We start from the raw sequence: 18,438 nt of genomic DNA on the forward strand, positions 1-18,438 counted from the left end.
CGTGTGCAGGGCATGATGGCAGCAGAAAGCTAAATGGAATACAGAATAAATATTTTAAATGTATATCCCTCATTTTCTAAAAAGCTCAAGAACCGCAGCGAAAAAGAATATAACAAGTACAGTGGAAATATAATCAATCGCTATGCATGAAAAAGAACCCTTTTTATGGAGAAACGGATTCTCTTTATAATGCACTAGGGAAATAAGATTCAGGATAGTGTGAACTCGCTTGCGTTGGCTGGAAGCTTGTAATATTGATAGGTTATACTTGGTTTTGGTACGGAAATTCGTCGTGCTTATGCAGATATTCCTTCTATTTCTGGCGTTTGTTACTATGATACTCCACTGAAAAGCGGGAGAGAACTAAAAGCATCAATGTCAGATTTATATAACATAATGTCAGGTACAATGTAATGTTACGACATTACGGCCACGAAGCTCACTAACCTCTCTGACTATTATTTTTGCTATTTGTTAATTAATTCTACCCAAATAAAACGATTCCACCCTGCTTGTCCCGCGCATGGAACCGCGCGTTTTATTTGACAACCATGAACACTGGGCCCTCGGGATGAACGCTGCCTTTGCGTCATCCGGGAGGCGGAGCGACGAGCACGAGTCAAGAGGCTGTGACGTAAACGAAGGCGGTTCGGATCACGTAAAGAAAAGGAGAAGCAGCGCCTAGCTTTTCTCACTCTCCTTCCCGTCATCCCCTGCGAGCGGCGCGGCCTGGCCCGGTTGCCATGGAGCGCGCCGCGGTGCTGCGCGTCAAGAGGAAGCGCGGCGGGGCTGTGCCGGCCGAAGCGTTGGTGTTGGCCTGTAAGCGGCTCCGGACGGAGGAAGGCGCTGCCACACCGGGCGGGGATGAAGTGGAGAAGAATCTTTTCAAGCTGGTGGCCACCGTAGCCTCGGAGGTACGGTTGAACAAGACTCAGTGCTCTGGCCTGGGCTTGTTGGGGCCTGTCGGTCGTCGTAGTTGTCCAATTCTTTTTTACTCCCAGAAACAATAAGGCCTCAGGCAAAGGCATCAAAAGTAGCTAAAGTAAAATTACTTAAAGATCATGTGCGGTGAAGTTAACAACGCGGTCATGTATAAAGGTAAAGGGACCCCAGTCGTGGCCGACTCTGGGGTTGTGGTGCTCATCTCGCTTTATTGGCCGAGGGAGCCGGCGTACAGCTTCCGGGTCATGTGGCCAGCATGACTAAGCCGCTTCTGGCGAACCAGAGCAGCGCATGGAAACACCATTTGCCTTCCTGCCACAGTGGTACCTATTTATCTACTTGCACTTTGACGTGCTTTTGAACTGCTAGGTTGGCAGGAGGGTCATGTATAGTTCTACTCAAAAGCAAGACTCCTACGAGTTTCCTGGGGCAAAGCCATACCTATGGATTGTGCAGCTACACGGTGGGCTTTCACGACTCGTGTCAAAGGACACGCTTATAGCTGGCAGGTTCCTGCAAAGTATGATTTTAGCACCTAGGATAGCTCCTAGGAAGACAGAAGTGCCTGGCGTGCTCTGGTCCATGGGGTCACGAATATCGGACACGACTAAACAACAACAAAGGATAACTCCTAGGATAGTTGGTAGAACATGGGAGTCTTAATCTCAGGGCTGTGGGTTTAAGTACCACATTAGGCAAAAAGATTCCTGCATTGCAGGGGGTTGGACTAGATGATAATCCCCTTAGTCCTTTCCAACTCTGTGATTGTATTCCAGGACTTATTATTGAGTATTCCATTGTGCTTTTGTGGAATCATGAACTCATTATTCATAGTATTGTTTACATCTCTCTAATAACCATTTCTTCACTCTGCATCACATTTCTTTCTTTCTTTTAAGGACCATCTGATGCCAAACAGGCAAGCCATTATTTGTTTGTATCTTTATCTCTCAAACGTTTAAGGTGTTAGGTGATACAAAAATGATTAAATTTTAGGGAAAGAATGTTACTGCTCCACTCCAAATAATAATACTTTTCAGGGATTGTGAATGTAACAACCCAAATTTGTTTTGAGTGTATGTTTAATTTGTTGTTTGTTCTTGTGTGAAAAAGAAAAGACCCACTGTATTAATTTGATTATAATTATAATTGATTATAATTATAATTGATTATAATTCTTCAACACTAATATTTAATACATGTTGAAGTGCTTTACAATCCTGTTCATCGGGGTGGGGAATTTGTGTGGCCCTCTGGGTACTGCTGGTCTACAACTCCCATCATCTGACCCCACTGGCCATACTGACTGTGGGGGCTGGTGGGAGTTGGGAGCCCAACAATATCTGGGGGTCGCAAGTTCCCCCACCTGTGTTAATACATGTTTTCTCAATGCAAGCATGTTTCCTCAGGTGACCAGGTAAAAGTTGGTAACCCGTTGTTCAGCTATGTAAGCTCACCTGGTATTAAGTTCCATTCATCTCAGTGGAGTTGCTTTTGAGTAGGATAGCGCAGGAAGAGAATCAGGCTGTGATTGGGATGGCTGCTTAACCTCTTGCCAAAGCACAGGGCATTGATTTGCATAAAATCTGCATACATGTGTTAATTTATAGGTATGGTTGCAAATTTGGAAATACCGTATTTTTCGCCCTATAGGGCGCACCTAGTTTTTTGGGAGGGAAATAAAGGGGAAAAAATTATCCCCCCCCCCCAGACACGGGGCTGGGGCGGGGGAAGCCCGAGCTTCCCCCGACCCCAGCCCCCAGAACAGGCTGCTATCCGCAAGCCTTGGGAGCCCGGCTGGAACTCCCGCGGGCTCCCAAGGCTTGCGGATAGCTTCCTGAAGCCTGCATTTGCCCCATTGGATGTACACACATTTCCCCTTCATTTTTGGAGGGGAAAAAGTGCGTCCTATAGGGCGAAAAATACAGTAATTACTGTAATTTGAATAGAAATGCATCTTCCCATAATGGGGAAAATGGTAACCAGGTGCCCTGTATATCTGCTTAATATGTTGTCCAGGTACTAACTACTGATGGACCACTACCTCCTGTTTCTGCTCTGCCTTATTACTTTATCTTTAAACTAGTCTTGGACCACTTAGCCCTTCAAGTAAAGGTCTGTCTGCTGACAGTGCTTCAGGTAGAGAACTGTCCTCTGTAAACTAGGGTACATGGCCATCATAGCAGTAGTCCTCTGCTCACACTTACTTGGGGATGTAAGTACCATTGAGCTTGGTAGGATTTGCTTGGAGATGACATGCATAGGGTTGCCTTGGTAGACATCAATATTGCTAGACTTCCTGCTATGTCCCAAACTTTAGCTTTAGAAAGGAGTAAGGAATAAGAGGTAAATCTCTACCATTCAACTGTACATCCTTCTTTAATCCGGTTCTTGGAAGAAATGTAATCTGATGATTCTGAGAAAGTGGCAGGGAAAGGGTTAATCCACACATTGCACTATTTCTCTGCTTTCAATTTCCCCTCTAAAAAGCACTTGCCTAATGTATTTTTTTTCCTTTTAAAACTGAGCTATTGGAGCAACACTGTACATACAGGTTTGTATACAACAGGGATTTTGCCCCCAAAAGTCTGTGATATAGTCATTTGTAGCCAGGCTTTCTTTGCACATATTTTCCCCAGGTTGCATAGAGAAGATATACTGTGCATTGGAATTTGATAGGTATGTTTCTGTAGTGATTATGCTGGTAGAATATACAGAATTGTTTACCTGTTATCTTTGTTTTGTATGCATTCTTTTCCCTACACAGCAACTGGGCTCTGAGCAAGCAAACAGTCTTCTTTGTGTATTGCTTATTATGGCTGTAGATTTGTTCTTTAAAATAACAAGCATTTAAGGCATGAATTGAAGTTGCATTTTTGCTTTCTTCAGGATGAGTCTGTTGAGAAGTATGTAAAAGAAGCCATTACCAAAAACAAATCAGCTCAACTCTTGCGACCTTCGCTAGGAAGTGCCCAGAGAGTAATTCAGGACCTTCGTTCTTCCAAGTATGCCAGCAGACAGGAAAGTCGCTACCGTCTAATCGCCAGCCACCGACCAAATTTCTCTGATGGAGAAAGTGAAGTACTTCCTGCAAATGGGGAGGAGTTGAATAAAAGCAACCATTTGGTCTCTAGAGCAAAAAAGGACACTACACATGAAGAAAGCCATGGTATTGCAGACTCCTGTGGAAAATTTCAGTTGTTTGATATTGAACAAGAAGAGGATGTAGAAAAGGATACTGGTTTGTCAGCTGCACACTTACAGGTTGGTATTGAGTCCTGAATGGTCAAGTTTCTGGATTAAAATATAGCAAGACAGCAGTTTATACAAAAATGCGAACTCTATTCAGACATCACACCAAACCTTGAATTGAATCATAATAGGAAAGGACCTTGAAAATCATCTAGTTCAATTGACTTTAGTTCACTGCTAGTGATAGTTTAGAATCCAAATCACAGCTTGATTTATTCCAAATTTAATAAGTAAACCAGAGTTTTGAGTTTCTTATTTGCTTTCAATTTCTCTGCTTAGCATTCCACTTTCTAGGTAAATTGGTCCATGGAGGGGAAGCAAACATGATAAACCATACATGAACTCTGGTTAGCAAACCTAATTCTAAAACACGACACTTGATTCTATTTTACCAGCCAGTCTCAAATAAAGGTTTTCTGTTCAGTCAATACACCAAACCATAGTTTAGGGTTTTTAAATCATTGTTTAGCCTGAAATCTGAATTGAATCTTTATGTCTAGTAATTTGAGAAGTTTATAAGCAAGCATTTTTAATATGCTTTCCAGTGGTTTTGACTAGCACAATTGGCAATCTAGTTGGGAGAGACAAATAATTTCAAGACAGTGACAAAAAGGGTGCTACTTGCAGGTGTATTTGTTGGCAATGTAACTGTGTATTAGACTGTTTGCATAAGTCTCTGGGTGCTCAATTTTTGAAGCTAAAATCACCTGCTAATTCACATTTCAAAAAACAGTTTCCAGTTACACATGTGAGGGTTGTTTGGGTACATAGCCTGTTGCTTTTGGTGTGTGTGAAGGGCCCACAGCTTAGCTGTAGAGCATGTGCTTTGCATTCAAAAAGTCCCAAATTCAATCCTTGGAGAGCTGTTGCCAATCAATATTGACAGTATTGAGCTAGAATATGATGGGGAACTTTCAGCTGACCCAGTTGTGACAGGCTTGACATCTGATCTATGGTGTCAGGCACAGGAAAGTTCAACTAAAACGGGGGAGGAACCTTAGAGCTCATTCTACGTACACTTCTTATTCTAAGTAACACTTCTAAATATATTTTCAATATACATTCTAAGTACACATATTCTTCCTTTACAGCTACAGCTTCAATTTAAGCTGTGCTGAGAAGAAGAATCAAGAGCACACTTAAGAGTGCACTCATGATTCATTCTTTTGAAGCTGAGTAACCTGAAGTCATAGTTGTTTCTTAATGTGTAAAGTCTATATTCTTGTTGACCACTAGATGTCAGCAGTTGGATGGAGTGCAGAATAGCATAACTTCTAGCACCTTTCAGAAACAGGTACAGTGGTACCTCGGGTTACATACACTTCAGGTTACAGACTCCGCTAACCCAGAAATATTACCTCTGGTTAAGAACAGACCTCCAGAACGAATTAAGTTCTTAACCCGAGGTACCACTGTATTAGTGTATTGTGTGAAATTTAATCCTCAGTTTGCAGGTATATACATGGATACAGAGAAGTAATGCAAAACACAAAATAGTAGGGTCTAAAGGGCCTCCCTGTTGTGTATATTTTGGTGGAGGGGTGGTGGTGGTGTGGTGAAGAAAGCCTAATTGCTAGATGAGTAAAAAAAAAAGAAGGGGACAGGCACCATGTGTCTTTTAAAATCTTTTCAATAGACATTAAACGACAAATGTTATTTATGTTAACAAAGTCTGACTTATAGGAAACCATTAGACAGTGTGGATTAGTAAACCTTACACTTGCTTCCGTCATAGGCTGAGCACATTTCCATCTGCTTAACCCCATTCCCTTGCAGCAGAAGACGTCAGTGGGCTTTGCTAAGTAGACAAGAGCAACATCAGGGCAGGAAATGCTGCCAGAATAATCTTGGCACAATATGGATACCATGTTATTTCTCTTCCTGATATTACACTTAACGTGATGTTACTGTATTTTCTTAAGTGTGTTGAGAGTCTCCAGGATACAAGTATTCTAAACAGAAAACAAAGTAGCCTGTTCCTTAGTGCCCTTTTACAGCTCTAGCTGAGAACATTCAATGAACAAAATTCTAGATAGATTATTATAATTTGTCACATTTACCTTCTATTACTGTTTGAGATTTTAGCAAAGAAGTATCCACTGCCCAGTGTGTTCTAGTTACACCAAGACTGTGTCTACTTATTGATGCTTTTAAATGAGTAAGAGGCAGAATGGTGGGAGACAGATATTTTTGAACATGCATTTTTAAACAAGCGGTTTGTATCCTCCTCCTTCCCCCAGCACAATATAGTCAAAGTTAAATTTGCATTTTGCTTTTGCATTTAACAGGAGGTAACTATTATTATTGAAGGGGTTTCAACCAGCAATTTGAAAGTCACATATTAGTTTATATTTTAGCTGTTTATAGTGAGATGCTTGTAACACTTGTGTTCCATCTAACAGAAACCGGGTTCAGATGCCATTCTCTGTAATGCTGTTGAAATGATTCGTGAGAGTTTAACCATAACGGACAGTAAAGAAGCAGAGCATAATTTAAAGGAGGAATATGTTTATGACATCTACTGCATGGAAACAGCATCTCCATGCTGGATTGAGAACATACTGTCTGTTCAGCCCTACACCCAGGATTGTGAACTGGTAAGCAAATGGAAAAGAATGTCAAATAAGTGACAAAGGGGTCTAAAGAAGAGAATGAGAACCTACTGTGAATTTAGGTCAACATTAGAGTATAAAAGCAAATATATGGGAGCATTTTTAATTGCTAATCACATTTAAAGACAAGGTTTAGTTTGACTGACTTACAAGAATATCCAAATGGGTTAGGCGGGATATAAATAAAATTTTATTATTTATTATTTATTATTATGACTGATAACTGAAATAAACTCCCAAACACTGTTTGTTAGATACAACTGAAATAAATTGGATAAATCAGAATGTTTTATAAATTTCACTGGGAAAGGGTCCATTTGAAGTGGAGGACAGAAACACTTTTACTTTTTGGCAAGTCACAAATAAGGCAGAAGGGAACAGTGTGAGATTTGCTCATTCACATTCTTGAATAATCCTTAGATTCAGGAAGGTTGTCCGTGCTTGCAAAACACAAGCTGTATTTGCTAACTGCTCAAAGGCATAAAGGTTTTTACACACACACACACACACACACACACACACACACACTTAATAGGCATAAACAAAACAGGTTTCAGCAGGGATAGGGGAACATATCTGACCATAGGCCATACAGGTCTAACAACACCTAGAGCGGGATGGTGGTGTTTATGGAATCCATCACTTTTCATTTCTGATGGCTAACTTTTGCATTAGTTGATGCTTAGCAAGTGAGTTGCAGTGGAGACTTTCATCTCTGAAAATGCTTTTCAATTTTAACATGCAGGTGGATGAAAATCACATTGCCGAAGAAATATATGATGATGAGGATGATGAGAACAATGAGAACAATTGGCGAAATGACTACCCAGATGAAGATGAGTTCCTTCCTGGGGAAGATGAAGGTAATTGATGTGATGGGCAAGCCAGTCAGCAGTTTCACTTTAATTGTTAGCGTTAACCATTAATTTTACTCCCATTACTCCCAAACTAGGTGTCAGAAGAAACCAACTATGGTTTTACCCTGAGAATGAGTAGCCCACATATAAAAACCTTGATGGGTCTAATATGACCCATCACTTCTCTAATTACTTTGAACTGGGAAGTGGATGGCGAGATGATGAGCAATCTGAGACAATAAGCAAACAGAGGAAAATACAGTGCTTGGGGCATTGGCAGAACTGCAAAGCTAAGCATCATTGTATTCTGTAAAATCTTTCCCACATTTCCAAATTATTTTTTCCTCCTAGAATCAGAGCATGGAAGCATCAGTGATGAAGATAATGGATATATCAGGAGAACATGGGAAAAATATCAGTCTGATGTCTTGTTGGATTTCGAATATGATGGGTTGCAGGAGCTGGATTCTGAGTAGAACACTGGAACCTTAGTGCTCAGAAGGCATTACTTTAATTATGTGTGAATTTGGAAGTTCATGACATACGTCGTGCCGCTTATGTACAGTGGATGCTGCAGTGCTTATGGAAGCCTGAATGTCACTGTTCAAGGGTAAACAAGAGACTTTAAATTATGTATCTAAAATTGAGTAATAGAAATTCCTTTCTATAAGAAATGTTTTAGTTTTTCAGATAAAACTGTAAAACTGGAAATGCAGAAAAAATAGAACTAGGAGATAGCAGATATGTATTCTGAACAACTCTTTCAAGGTCTCAATCTCTTGCCATAAATGGAGCTTCTGCCATAGATTGACAGGAGACCGTTACTCATTCTGTGAATTGTTGATCTTTGCACTTTAGTATGATTGGATTACCGAGTAGCATGGAGTTCCTATTGACTTTAATATACAAATAAAAGGCAGCTTTTGTTGAATAGTTTCTTTGACTGATTTTTTCCCTCTGACATGGCCCTTACCAGTAGGTATTTTTAAGTAGATAGTTTGCTGGTGATCCAATGAAATGTATTACTGTACCGTTTGGTAAGTTGTCTGAAGTTTGTAGACAACACCGACAGTTTGACTCCTTGTCTCATTTTTCTTTCTAGCAAGGTGAATATGAGCTGCATTGGGTTTGATTGGGGAGTGCCAGCTACCTTGAGGGAAACAGTATTGCATTCCTTCGGTAGGGTCTGGGTTTTAATAATTATTGTCTAGTGGCAAATATCCCTTTTTAGAGCAAGGTGCTTGAATGGGTGGCGGCAGTCCATATTCAGGTATGTTTTGTGAGAACAGATTACAGTCATACCTTGGGTTGAAGTTGCTTCAGGTTGAGTGCTTTCGGGTTGTGCTCCGCAGCGACCTGGAAGTAACAGAACGCGTTACTTCCGGGTTTTGCTGCTTGCGCATGCACAGATGGTCAAAATGACGTCACGCGCATGTGTGGAAGTGGCAACACGCACAGACACGCAGTCGCAGGTTGTGTTCGCTTCAGGATGCAAACGGGGCTCCGGAATGGATCTCGTTCATATCCTGAGGTACCACTGTATCTGGATCCATTTCCATCTACCTCCAGAACCTAACATGGCATTGTTGACAAGTCATCAAGAGTTTTGGAGTCACCAATATGTGGTAACACCCAGCTCTCTCTCTCTTCCATCTGATTCAGAAGAGGCAGATGCTTGACCCAGGGCTTAGAGGTGGTGGTAGGCTGGTTGCAGTTCAATAAACTGAAGTTGAATCCTGAAAAAACAGGATTATGTTCTGAGTTATTGAGGTGAGAAGATGGCTTATTCTAAATGAGGTTACAGTCCCCTGGAAGGAGCTGGTCCACTGCTTGGGGCGTCTGTTGTTCAACAGGGATTTAAATATTGGTCTTGCTTCAAGTCCTACCACATTTTCATTGTGATGCAGGTGAAGATGGGCCCTAGAGGTCTTGAGTTTTCACACATACCTCCTTTGCTGGGTTGGATTAAAAAATGGTACCAATTTACTGTGCTTTCAGTGCTTTTTCTAATAATTCCTAAACAGTGAAGGGTTTTTTTCCCTGTTGCGGCAAGCAACAGAAAATTTAGTGATACCATGTTTTCTCACCACTCAAATACCAGTACAAGAGGACCAGTGCATTACAATAGGTGTTGCTGAGCTTTTGTATAAAGCCTATCTTGTAGGCTTGCTATGAGAATAAAATGGGATGATTGTGTGTGTTGCCGTGATACCAATATAAACATGAACAACAACAGAACTCATCCAAGTTTCTGTTACACATGGAGATCTGTATCTGGATGTATGTAACTACTGGATCTGTAACCAACTGGATCAGGCTCCTAATTAACTGCAGTTCCAATTGCTCTCATGTAGTAGGAAAAGTACAAAGAAGCGTTTTTTTAAAATCTGTTAGAGTTTCTTTTTTTCAGAAAGGCTTGAGCATGGAGCTCTCTGTGTGCTGCTTTTCTACAATGAAACTTTGGATGGGGGGGTGCAAAGCAAAATTCAAGTAACACTAAAACATTTCAACCAAACATGGGGTAAATTCTATTTAATAGAAATAAATAAACAAGGATGGAGCAAAACCAGCTTTACCAGACTAAATAATAAATAAAACCAACCTACACAGAAAAACGATAGCCTTAGCGCACTGCAAAGGCCCACAGCAGCATGTCTTAAAAATAATATGGCGTGGGGGTGGGGGTTATGCCTCCAGATAGTTGGTAGGTGGCTTCCTCATTTCCACATTAAGTGGAAATACTTGCATGACACTCAAGATACAGTCTAAATATCCCTGCACGGTTATGCTTTCAAGTTCTGCTGCTGCCCTTCTTGTAATTCTCAACCAAAAGCATATGCAACACTGCTGCAGCAGTACTGACATTCTTACTGTCCCATATCACTTTTCTTATATGTATGCATTCAAAGTAGTATGGTTAAGTGTACATGTTTTCTTCACAAACAAAAAGGAGCAGGCGTATCAGAGTCTCACCATTTTATTCCCACATAGTGGAAGTTTCATCCTCCTCCCACAAAGTTCCAGCACACATTGACATCATATAAAAGCAGCCATTGTTATCAGTTGGACAGATCAGGAGCTATCCTTTGCAGTCTTTTTAACAGTATGTTGGGAGTGTAATAACCTAGAGGAAACTTTAAAAAGGAATGCCAAATTTACACATGGGAATAAAATAAAAATATGTGCTTTTAAGGATTATGTTTTTACAATTTCAAATAGGTCACGGTTTATTGAAAATAAAAGTAGATGCTTTATTCCAGTTTCAAACCTACTAAAGAAGTATTAGGATAGATGGGTTGTTCCAATTTTGGGTTTACTGTCCATTTTGAATCATTATGTTAAATCTAAAGAATGAACTTCTTCAAAGCACGTCTCACATTTTCTGCAGGTAAAAAAATAAACACCAAAGGAATATCTGGATAAATGGACCAGATTATAATTCCAGCTGTGACACTAAACCATTAAAATCTGCAGTACAGGATAGCCCCACTTTTTTCACAATCACATGCCTATTAATGCAGGTTCAAGTCTCTTAGTCACAAATAAGACATCTGAATTGACAGATTTCAGTATTTTTCCTCAAGCTGCAGCAATATAGTTGCCCTCTTATAGGGCTGTGCACTACAGTATTCAAACTAATATTTAGACAACGATGTCAAGTTCTGGGATTTTTATTATTTAACAAATGCAGATAGGGTTTTGTTCAACTAGCCATGTAGAAGTAACCAGAAACTGTGTAACAAAGGACTTCTAAACAAAACCCTTTGGTTTTTGCCTCAGCAATTACATATATTTCTATTATTTAACACTAGGAAACCCCTGGAAGTGTGGCAGTTTGCAGGCAGGGATGGGTGAGCAGTGGGTGGGTTGGAGAGAGTGGACAATACAGACACCCTCTTTATCCTTTGTAGGACACTTGCCTTCAGGAGCAGGCAGGTAACAAGGTTGCATGGAAGGCCCTCTGCAACAATCCCATAGCCAACCCCTGACATGTGATGTGCCTTCCGACAATTATCCCAGCCAGCCAGTCTCAGTTAAGACTGCTAGTGGCACACACACTCCACTGACAAACTGAGAAGATAACACTGGGAATGAGAGAGAAAGCAGCTGCTTCTGCAACTACACTACAAGCTGTTTACTGGGTACTCTGGCCCAAGAAGCTATTGGTGAGAAGTTCTGATGTGGTTCCTGCTGCTACTAAACATGTGGGTCACAAGGAAAGAGGTGACACCCACCACCACTGTAGCTGGGAAGACTGGCCCAGGTAGCTGCCACTGGAGGGTGTGGAGCTCAGTGTGGTCTCTGCCACCACTAAACCTAGCAACCAGACTCCGACATCATAAGGTAAGAGAAGAAGCGATTGCAGCAGTTGCTGTGCACAGTTTGGTGAGCATGCTGCTGCTAAAGGAGTTCCTTGTTTCAGTTCCTGCCATGTCCAAACTGAGCAGCTGGCCCCAAGCAGCATGAGAGGACAAGGAGGTGGTAGCAGCAGCAGAAGAAGCAGCAGCTGCTTGTAATGGCTGTTGTCCCAAATGCTACCATCTGCTGGATTACTCCCAAAGAAAAGGAAAGGTCATATCATTAATGAACCTGTTCTCCAGCTTAAAACACCAACAGGTAAAAAAGCTGAACAGTGCAATGATATGAGTATTTACTCATCGGTCCTACTATGTTCAATGAAGCATATGTCCAGATACGAGTGCATAGAATTTCAGCTTCATAGCAGAGTGTCTACTCATAAGTAAGCCTCATTAGACTTACATTCAGGTAAGTGGGTATTGCATCCTTAGTTTTATCTCAAAGCATTCCCAGCTGAACTGACCTCCCCAAGCATGTAAACCAATCATGCAAACAAATTGAGTATTGAACAGCATTAAGTCTAAAAACATAAATTCCATAAAGGGTGGGGGATCAAACTAATTGAGAGGCTTGCTTCTCTATTTTTCCTTTAGTGCGTTCTAATACAAAGCTCCTTGATTTTTTTGGTACAGCAAAGTTCAGTGAAACATTCTTACATAGAAAGAAAGGCAAGAATAACCGTAGATCATCCAGCTTCTTTGAGAATCAGTTTACCAAATTATCAGACTAAAGGATATTGACAAGCTGGAACATGTGCACAGAAGGGCAACCAAGATGGCCAGTTTGGTGCGTTTGGCCTGGATAAGGGGAGATTCAGAGGAGATACGATTGCCACCTTCAATTACATGTTATTCATGGATGATGGAGCAAGCTTGTATTATCTTGTGTGGGTTCTAATCTGAATTGCCCAAAACAAAAACTTACCAGCTTTTCCTAAAGCTTAAAAGTTTTACTTTGTTTAATAATAAAAAGCTAAACTTTAATGTGAAGGAGAGAACAGCAGCTTCAGGGCATTAACTGCCATCCAGTGTGCTATAGGTGAAGGAACCAGTCCCTGGATCTTTAGTGACAAATTCAACTCCTCTTATGCAATAGTTTGTCATTAACGTCAATCTACAAAGGACTACTTCACACAAAACAGCTGAACTGTTGATAAGTTGGGAGAATTATTGGTGCCTTTCAAACACCAGCCATTTGGAATTTGTATCAAGCCTGTTGCTGGGCTGCCTATTTCTGAGCTCTAGAATACAACACTCAATTTCACTATTAAAGAAAAGTTTAGAATCTGTAGATGAAAATCATAGTAAGTTCTATGCCTGAGAAGACTGGCTTTTCAATCACAGTTTATAAAAAACATAACAAACACTAGATCATGACACAGTATGATCTGGCAAGAATCCAAGTTTAGTAAGAATTCCAGATTCCAGTGAATTTTTCTGTCAATTCATCATTTCTTGAGCATCTTGTTTTACCTTTTTAGTCACTTTTGCATCTTTATATAGATTTGGTTTCTAGTTTTTCTTCTAAAGTATCCATTTCTGTCAGAACACAGTAGCAAAGTAGTTGAGTGGCTCGAGTGACAGCACCTGCCCAAGAGGTAAAATAAACAATTAACCAGGTAACTACCTACACAGTAACAGTTAGAATCATTGGCTTACTGAAATGAGACTGGCAGCTGCATCAGTGGTAAATACATTCCTAGAATGAGGTCTAAGTATACAAAACAATATTTGTTATATATAAGCATAAAAAATACACAACCATTTTCTTTTTTCTTTTAATGACTATCACCCACTTAAAAGTTTTCTGAAATTACAACTTATGTGATCCTTCTATTAATCATTCATTAAAAGAAACAACCCCCCGCCCAAAAAAATACCTTACCTAAAATCTTGCTGACAAAGGGTGGTCTTTTGGAAACAGGTAAGGAGACTCCCACGAAGTATACTGGAATCCCTGAGAGTGCAATGCCGATGCCAATCAGGGAATTAATGGTGTCACTATAGAGAGGCACCACCACCAGAAATACTGAGCATATGCAGAAGACTATTGGGAAAAACAGGCTCAACTGTAAGAGAGGAAATGAACTAGAATCAAGAACAGCCAAGTCACACTTCAATTTGTACTTTTTTCATTCTCTTCAAGCGTAAGATTCTCATCAGAAACCACCTTATGCCAATCTGGAACCACTTTCTGCCTACCTAGAAAGTGTAACAAATGACACAGTGCAAGGCTACTCATCTCGGCGCATTGGTGTAATGTCTCTGAATGTATTAACTACAGAATTTGAGCCGTTATCATTCTCACCTTGAGTGGCCTGTGCCGATCTGGTTGCTTCCAACGGAGGTAGAGTTGCCCAGCAATTGATAGTCCCACAAAGAACCAATAGCTGAAGCTGAAGTAGTTAATAAGCTGGAATACATCTTCTACGGTCAAGTATATGAGAGTCATGGTACACTGTTAGGAAAAAGGAGATGAATACCATGAAAACCTCAAGAGAGGCATTTTTTTAAAAAATTCTCTGTCATTAGCAGCACTTGCTCATTTTTTTGGTAGTATCACCACAACACAGCATCCTCAAACCTGAAGCCCTTCAGATGTTTTAGACTCCCAACTCCCATCAGTCACAGCCAGCCCATTCTTAGAATGTGCTGCATGGGCACAGTTCAGAACAACAAAGGCATGCAGAAGGGTATCCTAAGTGGCTACTTCACAATGATACAACATCTACCCCCTGGCAGCTCCAAGCTTAACCCCCACCCCCACCCCCAACGGCATGCCCCATTTATTAATGAAATGCTTGTTGGTAATTTTAAAGTACAGCTGTTATGATTACTGTATATTGTGAGCAATCTTGAACACAATTTCCTTTGTGGAAAGACAGCACATAAATTAAATCGTAATTTAATTTGGGCTGAGATTCAATATCCAGAGGTTACAAGGTGCAACATCTGTAACTAAAAAGTCTATCTAGTTACTCCATTATAGGGGTATAAAAAGCCACAGTAGTTAACTTACGTTGAAGAGAAGAGCTGGGACTGGTGTAAATCTTCCTATGTGGATCATTGACAAAAGGTCAGGCAAATGACCCTCCCGGGATCCAACAAAGAACAGCCTACCAATAATAATGATGATGATGATGTCAGATTAGACAGTTATATCTAATATTAAGTAAAAAGCAGCAGCTAATACATCAACCTGTGATTTATTTTATTCAAGCCAATGCTCAACTAGTCTGATCTGAAGCATTAGCCAAGACAGTCTAGGACTGCAACCGTTATGAAAGATTTCATGCATCACATAATCTAGACATCATTTGCTTCCCTTTTATACAAATGCATTTGCTTGGTTGAATGAGCAGCAACATTCATGCAGATGATGCTTATTTTCAGACTGGAAACAAAGGGAAACTGGGTTTGGTCTCCACAAGTATCTGTTCCCTCCTACCCACCCTGAAAATGGTTCCAATTTTGTTTTCTGCACACGGGGCAGCCTCTTCAATCCTCCCAACTCATAGCTGCATTTTCCTCCTTTGTCCTTTTCTAAACTTCTGTGCAAGATTCAAGCAGATTCTTTCGAAAGGTCATAGCTCAAAAAGAGTGCACCTGCTTTGCATGCAGACAATCCTACATTCCACTCCCAACATCTCCAAATAGGACTGGGAAAATACTCCTATCTGAAACCCTTGGGAGCTGCTGTTCGTCAGTATAAGACAAGACTGAGCTAGATGGACCTGAGGTCTAACTCTGTGTATGGCTGCTTCCTTTCCTGAAACTGCACCCTTAATAGAATCTGTTATAACTGACTACAGGCATGTTTATCTGTGCAGAAGGGTGAATTTAAGAACAATAGTTGAAAATGTATGTAAGGAAAGAGTAGCTTTGTGACAGTTTATGCCAGGGGTAGGCAACCTAAGGCTGGGGGCCAGATGCGGCCCAATCGCCATCTCAATCTGGCCTGCAGACGGTCCGGGAATCAGAGTGTCTTTACATGAGTAGAATGTGTCCTTTTATTTAAAATGCATCTCTGGATTATTTGTGGGGCCTGCCTGGTGTTTTTACATGAGTAGAATGTGTGCTTTTGTTTAAAATGCATCTCTGGGTTATTTGTGGGGCATAGGAATTTGTTCATATTTTTTTCCCCAAAATACAGTCTGGCCCACCACATGGTCGGAGGGACAGTGGACCTGCCCATGGCTGAAAAAAGGTTGCTGACCCCTGGTTTATGCTCTTAAAACTGCAGAAGTGAAGTTCTGTATCCCAGCTAGTTTGTTACAGAGTATTTTGTTACAGCTAGTTACAACTAGTTAGTTTTGTTACAGCTAGTTACAAAGTACATCTGTTGATTTAAAGGGCGGGGGAACACCAAAAACAACAACCCTGAAGACAAACACTGAAACCAGGAATATAAAGATCATGAGCATCTTCAGAAAGCCTGTACAATTTATACCAAGCATACAATGGTAACTCCCCCACCCACCCACCCCTCTCTCTCTTTGGGGTAGGTATAGCCTTACAGATTACAAAAATTAGACGCTTTACCTAGATGATGCCAAAATAGATGCATTGAGTCCACCAAAGCAGGACAAGGCAACAGCAATTGGGATTGTCCAACTGAACATGCCAAATACTTGCTCAGCAAATGTCTAATGTAAGAGGGAAGGGAGAAAAATTAGAACGTGTTGAACCTCCACACACAGAGAGATTTCTTTGTAAAATATATGGTCAAAAAAGTACCCAGTCTGTACAACAGAGTAAACAACGCATCAGCAGATGTGGAAAATGTATCCTGCTCTGAAGTTCAAGTCCTGTTAGATTGAATTTCAGAAATAAATTCAATTTCAATTTACTGTTTTAGAAAGTCCAAGGTACAGAGAATTGTGGGCAATCTTGAACAAATTAGATTGCTAAATGATTCTGCTTCTTTGCCCTGCCTAGGGCCCTAGGCAAATATGCTGCATCACAAATTATAAAAAAAGCAATAAAACAGTCTGACTCCTGAGTAGCTCCAAATTAAATTATTAAGGAAAGGATGGCTTTTAGCATAAGGAGACAGAAATATACTTCTTTGAAAGCTTGACCAAGAAATATACCCCTAATAATTTATGGTTGCTGCTCTTATAATGACCTACAATTCATTGATGACCTTCCTTATTTTTACTGCAACTCTGCATTTTTCATTGCTTTTCCTCAGCACCACCCAAGTCATGCCCCCATAATTAAATATTTCCTCTTCCTCTATCATTCAGTGAAAATACCTTCTACTGTAATCTCACTACTATTGTGGCATTTCTGCTCCACATTTGAGGAATGGTGTCCCATTCTTTTTCTCCAAAAAGAGAATGCAAAATAGCCGGCCTGCACTGTCAGTGCTGCATGGGAAATAGGATGGCTAATATACAGGGTTGTAGGTATATACTGGTTCCCTGTGAACCATGGTTTGGAAACTGAAATTGGAGGCCAGCCATTGGAATATACACTACTTCCACATTCCTCATTCTCTGGAGCAATTTCCTTCATCTCTTCCATTCCCAGTGTTAGCCATGGGTTTTGTGTTACACACTCACTGATGCAATTTGTGTGTTTAGGAGGATCCATCACAAATTGAAGATGCGTGTTTTGAAGCAAATTTTGAAAGGGGAAAAGGGCAAGGAGTGTGTACCTAAACCATGATTTGCAGGCAGCCACCAGTACCTCTGCACTTAATCCACTATGCAGAGAGATTAGACTGTGTCATACCAATGGCCAGATCTCAGAATTGAGCATTCCAGTTCTGGTTTTAGATGTGAAGCACAAACTCAAATTCACCAATTTGTATGCCACAGTGGCATATTTAACAAGGAAATCAGGGCTAAAATTGGCACATCTGATGGGAAGGATGAAAATCAAATATGCAAGCCTATAGATTGCCAAACCATAGTTCAGCCTTCCAGTAGCTTGAGCATAGGACTTCAAAAGGAACCCATGCCTCAGATTTCAGCTAGCTGTAGAAACAAAGGCATGCCTGTGCATTCATTTTGCATATGTAAAATGGGGTGGAGGAAGCCTTCTGTCATATTCTCCAGCTCCTCATCAGTGTCTAGATGAAACTCGTTGCTGTGTCTTGTTGGTATTCAATAGAGTAAACTCAATTAAATTAATGAAGCTAAGGTAAAGGTATCCCTGACAGTTAGGTCCAGTCGTGGACGACTCTGGGGTTGCGCTGCTCATCTCGCTCTATAGGCCAAGGGAGCTGGCGTCTGTCCGCAGACAGCTTCCGGATCATGTGGCCAGCATAACTAAACTGCTTCTGGTGAACCAGAGGAGCACACAAAAACGCCTTTTACCTTCCCGCCAGAGCGGTACCTATTTAGCTATTTGCACTTTGGAGTGCTTCCGAACTGCTAGGTGGGCAGGAGCTGGGACCGAACAACGGGA

At 40.9% G+C, this 18,438-nt stretch overlaps 3 protein-coding genes and 1 long non-coding RNA gene across 9 annotated transcripts in view; 3 read left to right on the forward strand and 1 right to left on the reverse strand.

Annotated features, from left to right (window-relative positions):
* The window catches only part of LOC309347251, a 154,812-nt gene extending 141,434 nt beyond the window's left edge, over nt 1-13,378 (forward strand). The window contains exon 2 of the long non-coding RNA XR_014158884.1: nt 12,805-13,378. This is a non-coding gene — a long non-coding RNA (uncharacterized lncRNA). The remainder of the gene's footprint in view (nt 1-12,804) is intronic.
* The window catches only part of SMPD3 (sphingomyelin phosphodiesterase 3), a 251,449-nt gene that overhangs the window by 160,510 nt on the left and 72,501 nt on the right, over nt 1-18,438 (forward strand). The gene's annotated exons all lie outside the window — the stretch shown is intronic.
* Nucleotides 689-8,594, forward strand: SLC7A6OS (solute carrier family 7 member 6 opposite strand). The gene is made up of 5 exons (XM_081871622.1): nt 689-914; nt 3,832-4,206; nt 6,597-6,791; nt 7,552-7,669; nt 8,015-8,594. The coding sequence occupies exons 1-5, from the start codon at nt 744-746 to the stop codon at nt 8,137-8,139; spliced, it is 984 nt and encodes a 327-aa protein (XP_081727748.1). The 5' UTR covers nt 689-743; the 3' UTR covers nt 8,140-8,594.
* SLC7A6 (solute carrier family 7 member 6) overlaps nt 13,406-18,438 on the reverse strand; it is a 28,336-nt gene continuing 23,303 nt past the window's right edge. For all 6 annotated transcript variants that reach the window (XM_081871589.1, XM_081871588.1, XM_081871584.1 and 3 more), the window contains 5 exons: nt 16,564-16,667; nt 15,041-15,137; nt 14,330-14,479; nt 13,907-14,090; nt 13,406-13,608 (listed from right to left, as the gene is read on the reverse strand). In XM_081871589.1, the coding sequence (XP_081727715.1) occupies nt 13,517-13,608; nt 13,907-14,090; nt 14,330-14,479; nt 15,041-15,137; nt 16,564-16,667 (627 nt within the window). In that variant the 3' untranslated portion in view covers nt 13,406-13,516. The remainder of the gene's footprint in view (nt 13,609-13,906; nt 14,091-14,329; nt 14,480-15,040; nt 15,138-16,563; nt 16,668-18,438) is intronic.

The sequence above is a fragment of the Podarcis erhardii genome, assembly GCF_964252035.2.
Source record: "Podarcis erhardii genome assembly, chromosome: 7".
Taxonomy (NCBI): domain Eukaryota; kingdom Metazoa; phylum Chordata; class Lepidosauria; order Squamata; family Lacertidae; genus Podarcis; species Podarcis erhardii.